Raw genomic sequence first — 15,424 nt, forward strand, 5'->3', positions numbered from 1 at the left:
GTGTTGGGCGGGGCCTCAATAGGGAATCAAAGTTTTACATAGAAATATATAGAATAAATCTTTAAAAATTTTCTTCTCAAGAACCACTGGGCCAGGAAAGCTGAAACTTATGTGGAAGCATCCTTGGATAGGATAGATATTTAATTGTTAAAATCATGACTCCCGGGTGTTGGGCGGGGCCACAATAGGGAATCAAAGTTTTACATAGAAATATATATATAGAACACATCTTTGAAAATTTTCTTTTCAAGAATCACTGTGCCAGGAAAGCTGAAACGTATGTGGAAGCATCCTTTGGTAGTGTAGATTCTAAAATATTAAAATCATATCAAGGAGGTGGGTAGGGGGCACGATAGGTATAACAAGAGGGGAAATCTGCTAAAGAACTGCATCACCAAAGTTACTCAGGTGAGCGATGTGGTCCATGGGCCTCTTGTTTTAAAAATAATTTTATATGTTATAACGAATATATGACAGAAATATGCCATTGTCAACTGCCGATACAGTGTTGATATCTATTACGTCAACTGCCATTTGAAGTATGCAAAACAGCCGGAATGTTTGTTAATTCAATAGTTGGTACGATCTCCAGACAAGTACAAAAGATATATTCAAGAGCAGAAACCTTAATGTTAATCAAATCCAACTATCCGATCCCAGATTATAGGCAGAGGTTTTAAGGTGGCTCATTACATCCACATGTTAATTTAGATTTTAATACAGCACCACTTATAATGTAGATGTCAAATATCCAGATGGGGGTATTGATATCATAAATATTTTTACAGATTTTTTTAGTTTTTGTATAATTTTAGTAAAATGTTTTATTTCAAGTTCATTATTAATATAATTTCAGAACTTTCAGTGTCAAATGATGGGCATCTTCTTAAGACAAGTACACACAGTGAAAATACCTCATAATGCCTAATAATAATTTTATTAGAAAAAATAATTTTCTTCTAAAATACAATTAATGTCATTATCTTTTTAATATATGCAAAACATTAAGAAAATGAGTTTTGGAGAGACAATGAATTTATTCAATGAATTACATGTGTCAAATTGAATGAAAATATTCAAATGAAATGAAAAATCCAATTTAAAAAATATTTGGTATAAAAAGTCCACTCTCAAGAGTTATCTTTCCTAATTACCCAAGACTCAAAACACTAAGGAACGTTTGACATTGCGTGTATATCTAAAATTCAGAACACAGCTTTAAATTGCCAGAGTATACATTCAAATCAATAAAGCAGATTAATAAATTAACCCAACACAGTAAATAGTTCAAGTAAATAACTTTTTAATTTTAACAATGTTGTAGATATTAACTTGAATTTCCTCCATACAAACATGCTTTTGATTGATAAGGTTCACTGCATGCATCGCTATGAAATTGACATTACTTGTTTGGTGAAGATTTGACTGTTGTTTTCCTTTTTTTTTTTGCTTAAAAGCTTTTCTTCTTGATTTATGCATAATGATTTCGTTACTTTGTTTTCACTGTTTATAACATGTTTCATCCATTTTTAATTTATTCAATCCCGAATGGGAACAAATTCAGTGAAATTGAATACATAACTGATATGTAGGCACTGAATACTCAGTTTATTTAAACATATTTCCCATTTATTATTATTAGTATGTATGATGGGATGTGTCCTAATATATGACCTTGAGTTTTGGTGAGAGTTATCTCCCCTTATTTTAATTATTAAAAAAAATCAATTAAAAAAATTTAGCCGATAAAAAATTGTTTTCAAGTACTATTTTTAATGTTTCAATGCATCTTTCCACTGCAGGATTTATTGATATTCAAATTATTTGAATCTTTATTTTGAAAAAAAAACGTTTTTCCTCCAAGACTTTAATACAGTCTTTGTTAATTAACTCCTGCACAATTAATGACATTTTTTAAAATTTCTCGCGGGCAATCCTTTTCCACTATAAAATGCTTTAATATAATATCAGTGTATTATGTACTTGACGGACATTTAAGGGTAGGAAATAAGGTCCCATTAGGGATGGAAATCCTTAAAGCGTTTTAAAAGTCAGGGTCATATTATAGAGGTATCTATACAATTCGGGAAACCGTTCGACATAATGGAGATTAATTTTTTTGTGTAGTACGTCATCAAAAAGTGGTGAAATGAGTCTCCTTAAGCAGCGTCTTCAAAACTACTTGGACTGTGTAGCCCTGTCAATCAAGTACATGAAGGTCCATCAATTGATGTTAGAACTCGACATCTACTTTCTAGTCCCTAAGCAAAAACTGTACACATTATTTGGCACTAGTGGGGACCGTTTTATTAAATTTGGTCCTTTGATGTTTACTGCACATGGTATAGAGAAATGGTTATGTTAAACTATGAAAATCTTTAGCTTGATACGTGTGATACGAATGATTAAAATGATTATTTGAAAGGATTGCATTATTATTTACGACAATATATATTTTCTAATCTTTTTCCTCAAATGAAATTTCGATGTTGATTTTCATATGCTTAACTCAAAGTAGAATGATCAAGTTTAGAACAGTACTGTATAAAGTAATTAAATTTAAAAATATTTATAAATGTTTCTAATCATTATTCACTTATATTTTGCTTTGTTATTTACATAATAATTTTCAATTACTCTTTTTTAGCATGTTTCATGGTGACAAATCCTAATTAAAGCAATATGAGCTGCATTTTTTGAAATTTTGTTTTGCTGGTATATGTAAGATGTGTGATTTTGATTGATTTGTATGTAATTTAAAACCCTCATGGTCAATAAGACCAAAATAAAGTTTTAAAATGTTTCAGAAGAAATATTTTTGTACAATTGAATATACATTATTATATAAGAAATAATTATTATACAGGATGACAATAATTCAATTTTGCTTCAATCAAAGCTGAATTAAAAAGTTGCAAAAAAAACCATTCCGATTTCAATCATGCAGCTTATATTGCTTTAAGATTACGATAAACCTATATATTTTTAATGAAGTGACAACTAAGCCCTATGATTAACGTGCTTACTTTAACGTTCCGATCGTATCCCCTACTTATGCAGCAATATAGCTTTATCACCTGCATATTGAAATTATGTATCTTTGTTAATTTTATACTCAAGAGCATGCCCAAGATATGAGAAATTTCTTAAACGAGGTAAATTATTAGCAATTAAGTTGATGAAACAAGAATATCAGCAGTCTCGTTTAGAGTATTCATTTCGTACATGTAAGTTTTATGGTCGATACAATGACCTTGTCAGCAAGTTAAATTAAGTGAATTGCTTACTCTTTCATACCAATTTTTAGCCAATTATACATGTATGTACACTGAATCGACGAAGGATTTTCCCGTTATTTTCCAATCATTACAAGGAGCACAAGGTGGGTGTGACCAGTCAACATTGGATGCTCACGCCTCCTTGGTACCTGATCCAACCTCTAACGTTTCGGAGGTCTTTGTTTGCTCTTGTCCTGTTTTGTATTGTTTTATGGACTTTTGATTTCGAATACTGTACGTTATCTCCATATGTTTCATGTAGCTGATGTTCTTTTTGCATTTGATGTATAGGACCCTGGGGATGAAGAACAAGTCTTATTCGGCTCGGTTTTTACTGTTCCAGAAGTATTTTTTAATTAACACATGCAATAACATTTAAAATAAAAAAAAATAGTTCTTAAATTTGAATATAAAGTATGATTTTTTTATTTGCTGGAGTGTTTTCAAATATTCTAGGACGAATAATACATATCATTAGGAACAAAAACTTTATTTACAACTTTTAACTTCTAATTTAAAACTGTGTCAAGATCCACAACACAAGTAAAGTTTGCCTTCTTGGGTTTTCAATTATGTATTTTAATAACTTTCTTGTGTATAGGGATAAGAGACAATTAACCAAAGGTAAAATGCTAGCTCCCAAGGCATCCACTCCTGAAAAAATAAGCCCCTCACTCACCTCTAATTTACCACATGGTATAAAATATCTGCCTTTAATTTCATATAACTTACAGAAATTCTAAGACCAAGTAAATTAGACGGAGGTTCTTAACCTTCCAAACCACCTTTAAGCCTAGAATATTTTACGATCCCGGGGTCTGATTGTTTACAAATTGTTTCCAACTCAATAATGATATACGAAGGACGTTCAATAAATAATGTCATTAGCTCGACGACATACAACATAAAAATCACATGACATAAAGCTAGACTTTCTCTCATTATTGAATATTTAATAAATTGATAACAGTTTATGTGACCTCTTTTCATCCCATAGTTTCATCATGAGAAGCTTGGAAACAAAGGCTATTCGAGACACTGCATTATAAATGAATCGTAAAGAATCAGTAAACTAGAGTGAAAATAAAAGTTCCATTAAAGCTGCTGTAAAACTTGTCAAAAATCCCAAAGAAATTTTCACTGAAATATGTGACATTTACATCAACCAATACCTGTTTTATAGACAAATAAGCAAGTGGTTTTCAATGATAAAAAATATATAATGGGCATCAAAAATAGGTACCGTCCCTGCCAACAAAAATTATAACAACTTATGTACTATTTGCCCAATTTCAACAAATCATATCTGATGATCTATGAATGACTTTAAGATACATAGCAAATTTGATATACATCATATCGGGAGTAGTTTACAATGTTTTTAAGAAACGTTTAACGGTAAAAAAGCTTGGTACTCAAAGATCACCCTATATTTTGAAAAGGAGTGAAAACGACAGCGTGTAGGAATGTCTTAACAATTATTTTAAAATATCAGTAACTGTAGTTATCCAAGTTTATTTCATATTCAAACAGATAATGGAACATGAATCTATTGCTTAAAACACTCAATACAAAATTTACAATAAGATGTACTTCATAAAAACAGCAATGGTCCGACAAGAGCAAAGGTATGCAAGAACACAAAGACAAATTTATATGCAATTTTCTTAAATATTAATGGTACTGTTGTTCAATTCCGTATTCGGAGAGACAGTTTAATTTTTGGAGAAGTCTAGAAAGCAATCTTTTTGCAAAAAAATCGAAAGGTTTATTAGAGGAAGGACCTAGAATCAGGAATCCACTACATTAAATTTCTTCATGATAGCGTCCAAACCCTGCACGCCCCTGAAGAGTAAAGGGGTTTTCGGGATAAAAAGAAAGTTCACATTTTTTCACATTAACAATATTCGCTAGATCTTTTACCGTTTGAAGTGTTTCTATTTCTAAATCATGAAGACTAAATCATTAAAAGGCGTCTTTTGCTTCTTTCTAAGCCCCGATTACATTATTTTTGAACATCCCTCCTACATGCCATGAATGTTTACATTTGCAAATGTTTTCTTTTTTATAATAATATTTAAGAAATACATATCTATATTCCATAAACAAATATTTCTCAGGTCGTAAATGTTGGATGTAATGTTGCAGTCATCGGATTAAATCGCAAATGGCCATATAACTCAGTAGATAGAGCACCTTTCGGTCTTGTCTATTTTTTTTCCCCTCTCACGTTACATTGATGATGTTGTGCCGTTGAGGTTTGTAAAATAAAACATTTCATACAACGCAAAGATATCATATTTTATAAATAAGTCAGAACTATTGGTATTTGCAATTGTGTACACGAGCAACTCGTATTTATATTTCCCGTTATTTGTTATAATAACACCTTATACATGTATCTTAAGGATGTATTCTTATGATACGCGGAAAAAACGTGCATTAAACTTTCCAAATGCCTATATTTTTCTGAAAGTGTAATAGCCAAGGAATTATTTAAAGACAAGAAAAGTGTACGAGGGTTGTCCCAAAAAGTCGTAGACAGGGAAAGCAGTTTATTTTCTCTTTGCTGAATTAAATTTCTTTTCTTGTCATAACTAAATATAACATTTTATGATCATGCATTTCAAATTTCATGATGATATCACATTTAATAAGAAAATTATGAAAAAATAAAGAAAGCATATAAGCGTACATCGGCTCACGAAAGCAACGTCTCTTTTAGCGTCTTGATCTCTTTTTCTGCTTCACATGCGTCTGTTAACAGTCAATATATTTTTTTAAAGTGAAAGACCACTCTTGACTAAAGGACTTATTAAAATTAATTACCGTCCGGTGTTTTGTTGTTGTTTTTTTTTTAACAAGCAGATTCAAATTTTAGTCAAAATTTAGTCGAAAGATCGCCATACCCTGTAGGTAGCAGAGAATACATATTGTTTGACGTCGTTCGTGGTCAAGTTTGTTCCTCATTGTCTGCGTACCTTTACAAACAGTACTCTACTTCTTACATTCAGTATAAATTTTCATTGAATCTCATGCCATTTAAAAATAACTTCCATATTAAAATTTAGTGTGTAATGTCACTTCTGTACTCTTTCTTTCTGTCTCTGATGTATACAAACCTTATTCAAAACTATTTATTATGCGTCCGTGCGCCTGGTACGCGTTTGACAACGTCATTTTTATCAAACTCAATTCCAACAACACTTTGAAAATCATGACACCAATTGTCTGTTTCTAATGCTTTTTATATGAAATTTTGACATTTTATTAAGAATTTAATTCTGATTTTGTTGATTTGATTTTGAGTTAAATGTATTAATTAGTACTAAAGAAATAAAAGCAAATGTAATAATTATATGCGTAAATTATTCCAAATTCTGTCCGTGCGCCGACAGACCTTATCGGCCACCATCTAAACCGCCCTAATATTATTAATATGAAAGACCTATATTTTAAAAACCTACAATTTTTAAGAACATTGACTGTATTATGTCTATGCAAAATTTGGTTAGTATTGGTTGCATGTTTAAAAAGTTATAAACATTGTCTTCGACTTTTTGGGACAACCCTCGTATGTTAGTGAGGTTCAACCCTTTGAACATAGGCCAAAATAGAGCACGGGAAATTTCCTTAAAAATGCCACTAGACCATAAAATACCTCATAAAACTTATAAATACAGTGAATTAAAACTTAATTTGGCTTAAATTTACTTGAGAGTATTGCAAAGTTGATTTTTAAAGCAAAATATGAGCAAATAAATACCAATTAGATAACTTGTACCCAAAAATGTTGTTTACCCATGTCAAAATCAGGCACATTTTTCCCTATAAAATTGCTCGAAAAACCGAAGAAAAACATATTTCTACAATTAAACTTTTTAAGAAAATTGTTGTACAGTTTCTATATGTATTATGGTTTCTTTTCATAGAATGAAAAGCCGGGGTTAGTGCACATATAAGAAAGTTTTGATATTTTTTATATACCCACCCCCTGTTTCTTTTTCAGTATTTAGTGAAAATAAATCAAGCATTTAGGCGTCAAAGTATGTGTTTTATTCACCAAATATTCAAAATTAGTGTGATCATTTCAGGTAATAATTGCAATTTTGTTAAGAAAAGATTTTTTAGAACAAAAAGTAATCAATTAACACATAAAACTTCATGATAGTCTGTTTGATGTCCTCTCTTTCTCTTGCCCTTGGGGTTCCAGATTGTGTCCTGGTTTGTGGTGCAGGATGGTGGCTTCACAGGGATTAGTCAAATCCAGTCCCACTTTCTCAATCTGATTTTCATGATTTTCTCCATCTAATTTTTCTGGTTCTTAAACCCTGCTCTCTTCTAAAGGCCTCCATTAGTGATTATTGTGAAAACAAGACATACCTGTAAAAATTAATTTTAGAAAAAAAATTAGATTATAATTTACTGATAATATCATTGTTCAAAAAATGTAAAATCATTATTTTGTCTATCTGACTTTGTTTTTATGAGCCCAGGCCTGTAGTTTAGACTAAAATAATTTCTACATGGTCCATGATGTTTCAGAAATATTCCATTTTTTTTAACCCGCATAGGCCGCCATGGAATGAAGCGACCATGTTTCTCACCGAATGTAAACAGCTAAAAATTATAGAAGTTGTCTCACTATTTTCTTACGGTATGTCTATAAATTTGAGGTAGAAATCTGCATTTACAATATCCAAGCTAATTTATCATATACTAAAAGCTAAAGTTGCAATAAAAATGATAATACGAATGTTGTCGTCTGCACACCTCTGGAGACCTTAGGCCTAACGTTACGTACATGTAACATGTTGTTTACGATGTGGCAGTATACTATGTATTTTGAAATCTTTGTATCTAACGCATAAACATTGCTATTTTCAATCAGTTTGAAAGCATTGTAAACCTACATATTCGCTTTTCCACTGCTACTGGAACGTAGTCAATTAGGCTAACACACACCGGCGTTCTTGGCTGGCATTTTTGTACCGCTTTCGAGAATGTTCCTGTAGGCTTAATTGCGATCTCGATAATTTTTTAATGTTTTAAAATTTTTGCCGGTTTCTGCTCTTTTAATGGAGTGCCATTCGGCATTCCTTTCGCTTTGAAACGGGCGATCCCGTCTTCTTGAGTCTTCCCCTCTCGATCATGTCGAAACCACTTGTCGACTTTCTTAGGCCTATGTCGTAAATTTATATCGTAATTTTGCACACGTGTTGGTCATTAATACAACATAGAAAGATTTTTTATTTAAAAATAAATATAGTTAAATATATAAATCATAAAAACTTTAAAAACTTGTTTGTAAATTGTTTTCAGTTTGAATTTTACGACATGTCTAAGTACGAAGACCCACTTGGGGTAAATTGATCAGAAGAATTCATCCTTAAATGTGTTTGCTTGAAATATGCTTTACTTTTCTAATCTTATAATATTGACGGCAGATGTTTCAAGACTTAATCATAAAACTATCAGTTTAAAGTTATATTCAACTTATAAGTAGCAAATTAAGCGATAATATATCCCAGTACTTTTTGTGTTATAAATTTTACACCTTCTCAAATTTTGCCTTCTAGTTAATATATAATTAAGAAATAAGGTACGATTCTTAAACATCCATCGGAATATACATGCAAGTACGGCTTGGTCACGAGATCAAATTCCATGAAGCTTGAAGGTTTTGTGATAAATCCCGTAACTAGGCTGATATATTTTTGAAACTTAAAGTGATACCTTTTTACTTATATACTAGAATTCCTTTGCGACTTATTCATAATTTATTTCTGCCTAATTATGACTTTTAGTACAATGATGTAGACCTAATTTTCAGCAAATAATGTTTAGTAATCAATGTTTTCCCCTCTTTTTCTTCTTGATTTTATTTTTAATTGGTTACATGTACAGAATACTTGTAAAAAAAAAACTAACGATTTTCTAATTATAAGGAAAATATGAATAACCAAATCGTAGGTAATTTATAATTATATATTATGTAATGATATAAATATACGGCAGATTTTAAATAGGAACTTAATTACTTGTACATATATCAAAATAATACAAAGTTAAATCTTAAAATCCATTTGACAGCACATACATGTATATGTTCATTTTCTCTCTGATAAGGGAAAGAACAGACTTCCTGTCTGTGAGTTATTTCTATTTACATTTAGTTTTATGTTACCTAATTATAAGATAAGATAAAATATTTAACTTCACTGAATCCAATCTTTTTCCAATTAATATTGTAAGCTTTCATATAATTTTAGCGCGATTATGTTTGGAATTTGCAAATGCAATATACAAAACCAGATAGCGGAATGGATCGAAAAGGAATGTCATTTGGAGCTTCTGTATAGGAGTAGTCTTCATGGATGTACCTCCCAGAAGTTCCATGAGTTCTGTGACAACAAGGGGCCTACAGTGATTGTCTACTACAACATAGATAACAATGTGTACGGAGGATACACGTCACAGAGCTGGGATAGTAGTAACGAATGGATAAGAGACGAAAAGTCATTTCTGTTTAAGATTATCAGTAACGATAAATGGAAACCCATGAAATTCCCTTTAATTAAATCGAATGCAGCTTTAAATGTTGCAGTGTACAGCAATAATGGACCCTGGTTCGAAAATTTAAGATCCTTTTATGGTTCTCGTGAGAAAACATCTGGCCATTATTCACTGAACACAAGCGGTTTATTTTCCGGTAGTCATTATGATGTTGGTGGAGAGAATCCACAATCAATAGCGAACGGACATAATAATGTCTTTGATCTAGAGGTGTACCTCGTGAAAGGTATGAACAAAAACATTTTTTCCACGTATTATATATGACATATTGTAATATAATTACTATTGATATTATTATATTTTTGGATAAATTATGTCAGCGTATCTGGTAAACATTTAGTTTTATTTTATATTTTCTAATGCTTATGGGCAAGATCACCACAGCATGTAATATTGTAAAAGTCAAATAAAACACTTTATATTTTAACTGTTCATTCATTTTATAGATGGTCCGGATACTTACACATGTGATCCTTGGAGAGATCAACCAGTCTGGGAATCAGCGGTAAAAATATATAAATTTTGAAATTCAAAAATCTTTTGAAGATATTGAAGACTATCTTTTTCGAAATTTCAAGAGAAATTTAATTTAAAAAAAATCCTCAAAATTTTTATATAAAATGAAATTCAAATGATTATTTAAAGTTTTACTATGTTAAATATGTTATTTATCAACTAAATTCCTTGAACATTGGTTACATTTTCAACAAAACCTGTTTCTGTATTTCTATATCAATATATGTTTTATTACTGAGTCAAGAATCCCTTCCATCAACACAATACAAAGTGGTCATTTTAAAACTATTACGAAAAGAGTTGAATACCATTTACTTTTTCTTCATTCATGAAATCAAGAATTATTCACTGCTTCCTTATTCTTTTTTAGACATTTCTTGAACTTAAAAACTACGTAGTGGACTATGATCCTATGGAGGAAGTTGAAGTTCCGGAAGCAAATATCCTGCTTGTTGGACAAGTTGGTTCTGGGAAATCAAGTTTGTTGAATACCTTCAACTCCATATTTAAAGGAGAAATGACATCACGGGCCTGGACAGGAAGTTCTGAACACAGCCTCACTACAAGTGTAATACGCTTTAAATTTTCCCTCACGGTTTCTGTCGATTGATGTTAAAAATTGAATGACTCACCAAGCTCTATTTGTATCTTTATACATTCATTTGTTTAAATGAAATTTACTTCTTTATATATATATATATCTCCAGATCTTTCATGCAATTGGAACTTAATTTCCTGATTTTTAGTAATAAATAACTATTACATATTCTTATATTTTCACCGGTTCTCTATTGATTTTCTTGAATGAAATACGTTTTGTTTCAGTTCAACAAATTCCGTATTAGAAATCCATCTACAAAGAAATTTTTAAACTTCAGATTATGCGACATGCGAGGATTGGAAGAAAACTTGTGTATTAAATATGAAGACATGGCTTTCGTGTTGGACGGAAACCTACCAAATAACTACAAGGTTTCTTTGCTTAATTTATATAAGTATTTTTTTTTTATTATTCTAAAATAAATTAAGTGTAATTTATAATGAAAAAAGACGAAGTATGTTCTCGTTCATGCAAGTACCACGATATGTTTTAAATGCATATGTTAGTAACGTGTTCATTCGACTTAGAGTGCAATTTGTAAAAGGTAAATGCATGTATTATCTGAATATTAGATACACATGCATGATTAATTTTATTTTTTAATGAGAACAGGACATCAATATTTGTACCAATCTATGGTGGATGCTATTCATTTACGTTAATGATATATATGTGACTAGCTTACATTTCTAAGTAATGAACGTCTTATCAATTTGAAGTTTAATCCTGTGGCCCAGGCCTCCTTAGACAGCCCTGGGTTTCAGAAGCAGCCAACACTGAAGGATAAAATACATGTTGTTGTTTTTGTTGTGGATGGAAGCACGCTTGAAGTGATGCCAGAGGGAATTCTAAAGAAGCTGAAGGAAACAAGAAGCATGGCCATCGATAGAGGTAAACAAAACAATGCTGAAATATGTTTTTATGATCAAGTTAATACCGCAAATAGTCGTGGAGAAGAAAGTCCATTCTAAACCCCACATCTCCGAATCCCCGTTTTCAATCTAAGCAAGGGCGTCTTGAATACGTATTTCGTCACAAATGATATTCATTAAACTTACGCATCATGAATACATGTACCATAGGTGAATCAGGCTCATTTCATTATAAAAGCGATAATTTTATGAGGGGAAATTCTTTATAAAACGCTTATTTTTCCTTTGTTTGTGGTGTTTGAAATGTCCCTATTTGGATAAGATATATAACTGTCTAATATGTATACTTACAGAAACTAGTTTAAAAACTAACGCTTTTCAGTTCCAAATGAGTGCTGTGTAATAGAATGTACTGTGCATAGAAATCTGATAAATCCGAGTGTTAGTCTAACGGTTGTATAGTACATGTTGGTAGCTAGAGTATGTTCGGTTTATCCGTTAAAATGTTATTTTTGCAGTTGTGCCTCAGTTACGCAATGTTATTGTGACTGAGCTCATAACCGTTATTATCAGATTATGGCGTACATAAAGTGTTAGTGTACTGCAGGTAAATCAACCCTTTTCATCTAATCTTTACATTGTTTTGCGTTATGCTTTATTGTCATTGGAAAGAAGTGTGGATGGAGAGGGGTATTGAAACCAAGCCAGGTCTCTAGAAATAATTTGATAAAATTTACTAATTATTTCATTTACAAGTAAGGCATGTTGTACAATTTATCGAATTGAAAATGAAAACTTTGTCTCCTTTTTACTAGAGATAATATTTTCATTTTCTTCAAAATGACCGAAAACAATACATGTACGAGGTTCGTCCCGTAAAATCATGGACAAAGCTTTTTTCTCGAAAAATAATGGATATGATACGCTGAAATTTTTAGTGAATGTTTATTTATCATATTTAATTATAATGTTTTGGATATGATATACACAAAAATATAGATTTTATAATGCTTGAATGTGCACAGGGTAAGGCCCTACGGCGCACGGTCAAAAAAACGAAGGTTTTTATTAGAGAATGCAGGAGTATTGATTTGAAACAAAAGTTTTAAATAGATAAGATTAGGGTTAAAATTATCCTTATTTAGTTCCACAATTTATTTTGTTGTCTTCTTAAAATTTTCAATGCATTTGGCCAATTTTTGACAGTTTCCTGAGCATTTGAAAAGGGAAAGTGGTAAACACAACACACGAAAAATGGTGACGTTACGGCGCACCGGATATCAGTTCGCTATGATTTAGATGAAGTAATAACGCCATATAAAACTTTAAATGAATTGAAAGAAAAAAAAATCTAAAAAATTGCCAAATCTTTAGCATATAAATGAAATGGGAGTTTTCTGAGTAAAGTCTTTCTTGATCGAGTCCCGAGGTAGTACAAGACATGTAGACAAATTACAATTGTAATAGCTAAAGACACTGTCAAGTTGACAGCGTCAATATAAGATTGTCTAATTAGTTGTATGATGTTGGAATATTGTCCGTATCTTTCTAATAAATCATCAGAAGATCGTGCATTTGTGCCAGACTGGTTCCTCAATTGTTTATGGAGACTTAAGTATGTGCTTCAATGAAATTTCGAAATTTAAATGAAACTTATCCATGTTTATTTTTAGTGCAAAGATGAAACGAGGTACCTGACGCTGTTTTAGGCACTTTGACGTTATCATTCGTGTGCCGTAAGGCGATACAATACATAGTATTAAATCTCATAATTCGTTTATTTATGCATATATCTATTTGAAATTTGCTATATTTATTCAGAAAATATGTACTAAGAAGTAGTGAAAATTTCAGAACGCAGTGATGATTATAATTCATGCGAGACAACTTGTCCTTGATTTTACGGGACAACCCTCATAATTCAAGGCTGCAACAAGAATAAGATTTATTTCTGGTATCAGTTTTGATAGCATTCACGTCATCCTTGTTGCTGGCATATTTTCATGCGCAAGAAAATATGGCAAAATAAATGATTTAATCACTTCTTACCTATTAATTAGCTTTTCGCAAAAGTTATCTTATTGCATGTCTTATTTCTACTCTATGTTCACTTGTTCCCAGTTTTTGAAGCTTTTGCAAAAAGTCGCTTTAAAAAAAATCTTATGCCTTAATAATTTTCATTTGAGGAATTCCACTTCTTGTTTACGTAACGAAGATTGACAGGATGTGTCCGTTGGTTGACAGAGAAATCAGCGACGTATTTTTCAGCAAACCCGTTGAGGAAATTGTAAACAAAATTGCGGATGTAATTGCAATACCAAGAGCACAAGTGATTCCAGTGAAGAATTATGAAAAGGAGGATCGCTTGAAAACCAATATAAATATATTGGCATTAAAAGCTTTGCGAAAAACATTGTCCTTTGCCGACGACTTTCTGGAAAACCAATTTGAACTACAACAAGAAACCAAACAGCTTAATATCAAAGATTAAATTCCTCTTTAATTAACAATCAATGTAGATGTAAATTTACCGTTGAACCTATCTTCTTGAATTGACATAAATCTAAATCCGTAGAATTATTGGATGAAACAGGAACTGTATTTTATCTTCATAACATACGAGTGATATTTGAATAACTTTTGTAATTCTTAGAACAGCTAGCTTTTTTGAGAAAAAACTATATGATTGAAATTTGTTCTGCGAGTTTTGTCCCCTCCACAAGTTTGGTCCATATGGGTGTTTATTATTCAGAAAAACTATAATCGAACATATATAATTCCTAGCTGAAAAACAAAAGCTCTGCACCACTGCACCTCAGACTTTTGATTCTGGAATTTACATAATAAAAATTGATTTCTTGTACGATTTCTGATTGCATGCAACATATTGATAATCCTAGGTCTGATGTGTTATACTTTTACAGTATGTTCAATATAAAAAATGTCCTTTTTCTGCTTCCTTATATGCTCCATGGTGCTAATATCCACATCATGAGAGTTATAAGCAGTGCAACATTGAAACTAAGAACAAAAAGTTTGTATTTGTAGTTGAAAAGAAATCTGAAAGTAAAAAGGAAAAAAAAAGAAAATAATGTGTTATTGTGTATTTTTTCCTTCCTTTTTGTTAACAGACGATTTATATATAAAAACGAAATCTTTCAATTTTAAATCCCATGACATGCATCTAAGCATTGTACCTGTACAGCAATATAAAGAATGGACTGTATTATAAAGAATCAAATAAATAACAATGTTTTTTATTGAAAGTCAACATTTAAGAGAGGCGATTTATAGTGATTTCTTTGGGTTTTTTCATATTTATTAATAATATACATGACATGTATTTTGAGCAACTGCATTTCAGAGATATATCATCTTTCATTTTTGCAAAAGGTCGGACGGCTCATTTGAGATTAAGGTCTTAAAATACATTTGACTTTTGGGATTCAAGATCAAATCAATCAGTAAGCGGATCCAATTACCCCTTAAACTAAGTTATGAGTACCAAGAAATCGTAAATACACATATTTATACAAACCATGTTTGCTTTTAAGTGAAACAGAAAAACCTTAACTTAAAAC

General features: G+C 31.2%; 1 protein-coding gene across 2 annotated transcripts; it reads left to right on the plus strand.

Annotated features, from left to right (window-relative positions):
• Nucleotides 1-9,554: 9,554 nt before the first annotated feature.
• Nucleotides 9,555-14,892, plus strand: LOC134248468 (interferon-induced protein 44-like). 2 transcript variants are annotated; one of them, XM_062730862.1, is made up of 6 exons: nucleotides 9,555-10,080; nucleotides 10,301-10,359; nucleotides 10,741-10,938; nucleotides 11,196-11,342; nucleotides 11,691-11,862; nucleotides 14,030-14,892. In XM_062730862.1, exons 1-6 carry the CDS (start codon nucleotides 9,558-9,560, stop codon nucleotides 14,332-14,334), a joined length of 1,404 nt encoding a protein of 467 aa, XP_062586846.1. In that variant the 5' UTR covers nucleotides 9,555-9,557; the 3' UTR covers nucleotides 14,335-14,892. The 2 variants fall into 2 exon arrangements, with proteins under 2 accessions (XP_062586846.1, XP_062586847.1); XM_062730863.1 differs by lacking the exon at nucleotides 11,196-11,342.
• The last annotated feature ends 532 nt before the right edge of the window (nucleotides 14,893-15,424 follow it).

This window comes from Saccostrea cucullata, unplaced genomic scaffold (assembly GCF_032062105.1).
Source record: "Saccostrea cucullata isolate Sc308-1 unplaced genomic scaffold, CSIRO_AGI_Scuc_v1 ctg1942, whole genome shotgun sequence".
Lineage (NCBI taxonomy): Eukaryota > Metazoa > Mollusca > Bivalvia > Ostreida > Ostreidae > Saccostrea > Saccostrea cuccullata.

What these genes read in the sequence shown, in the direction of transcription:
- LOC134248468 (XM_062730862.1), top strand. Translation starts at nt 9,558, where the DNA reads ATGTTTGGAATTTGCAAATGCAATATACAAAACCAGATAGCGGAATGG. An exon ending in AGAGGTGTACCTCGTGAAAG is followed by an intron (nt 10,081 to 10,300) that starts GTATGAACAAAA and finishes TTCATTTTATAG; the next exon opens with ATGGTCCGGATACTTACACA. An exon ending in AACACAGCCTCACTACAAGT is followed by an intron (nt 10,939 to 11,195) that starts GTAATACGCTTT and finishes GTTTTGTTTCAG; the next exon opens with TTCAACAAATTCCGTATTAG.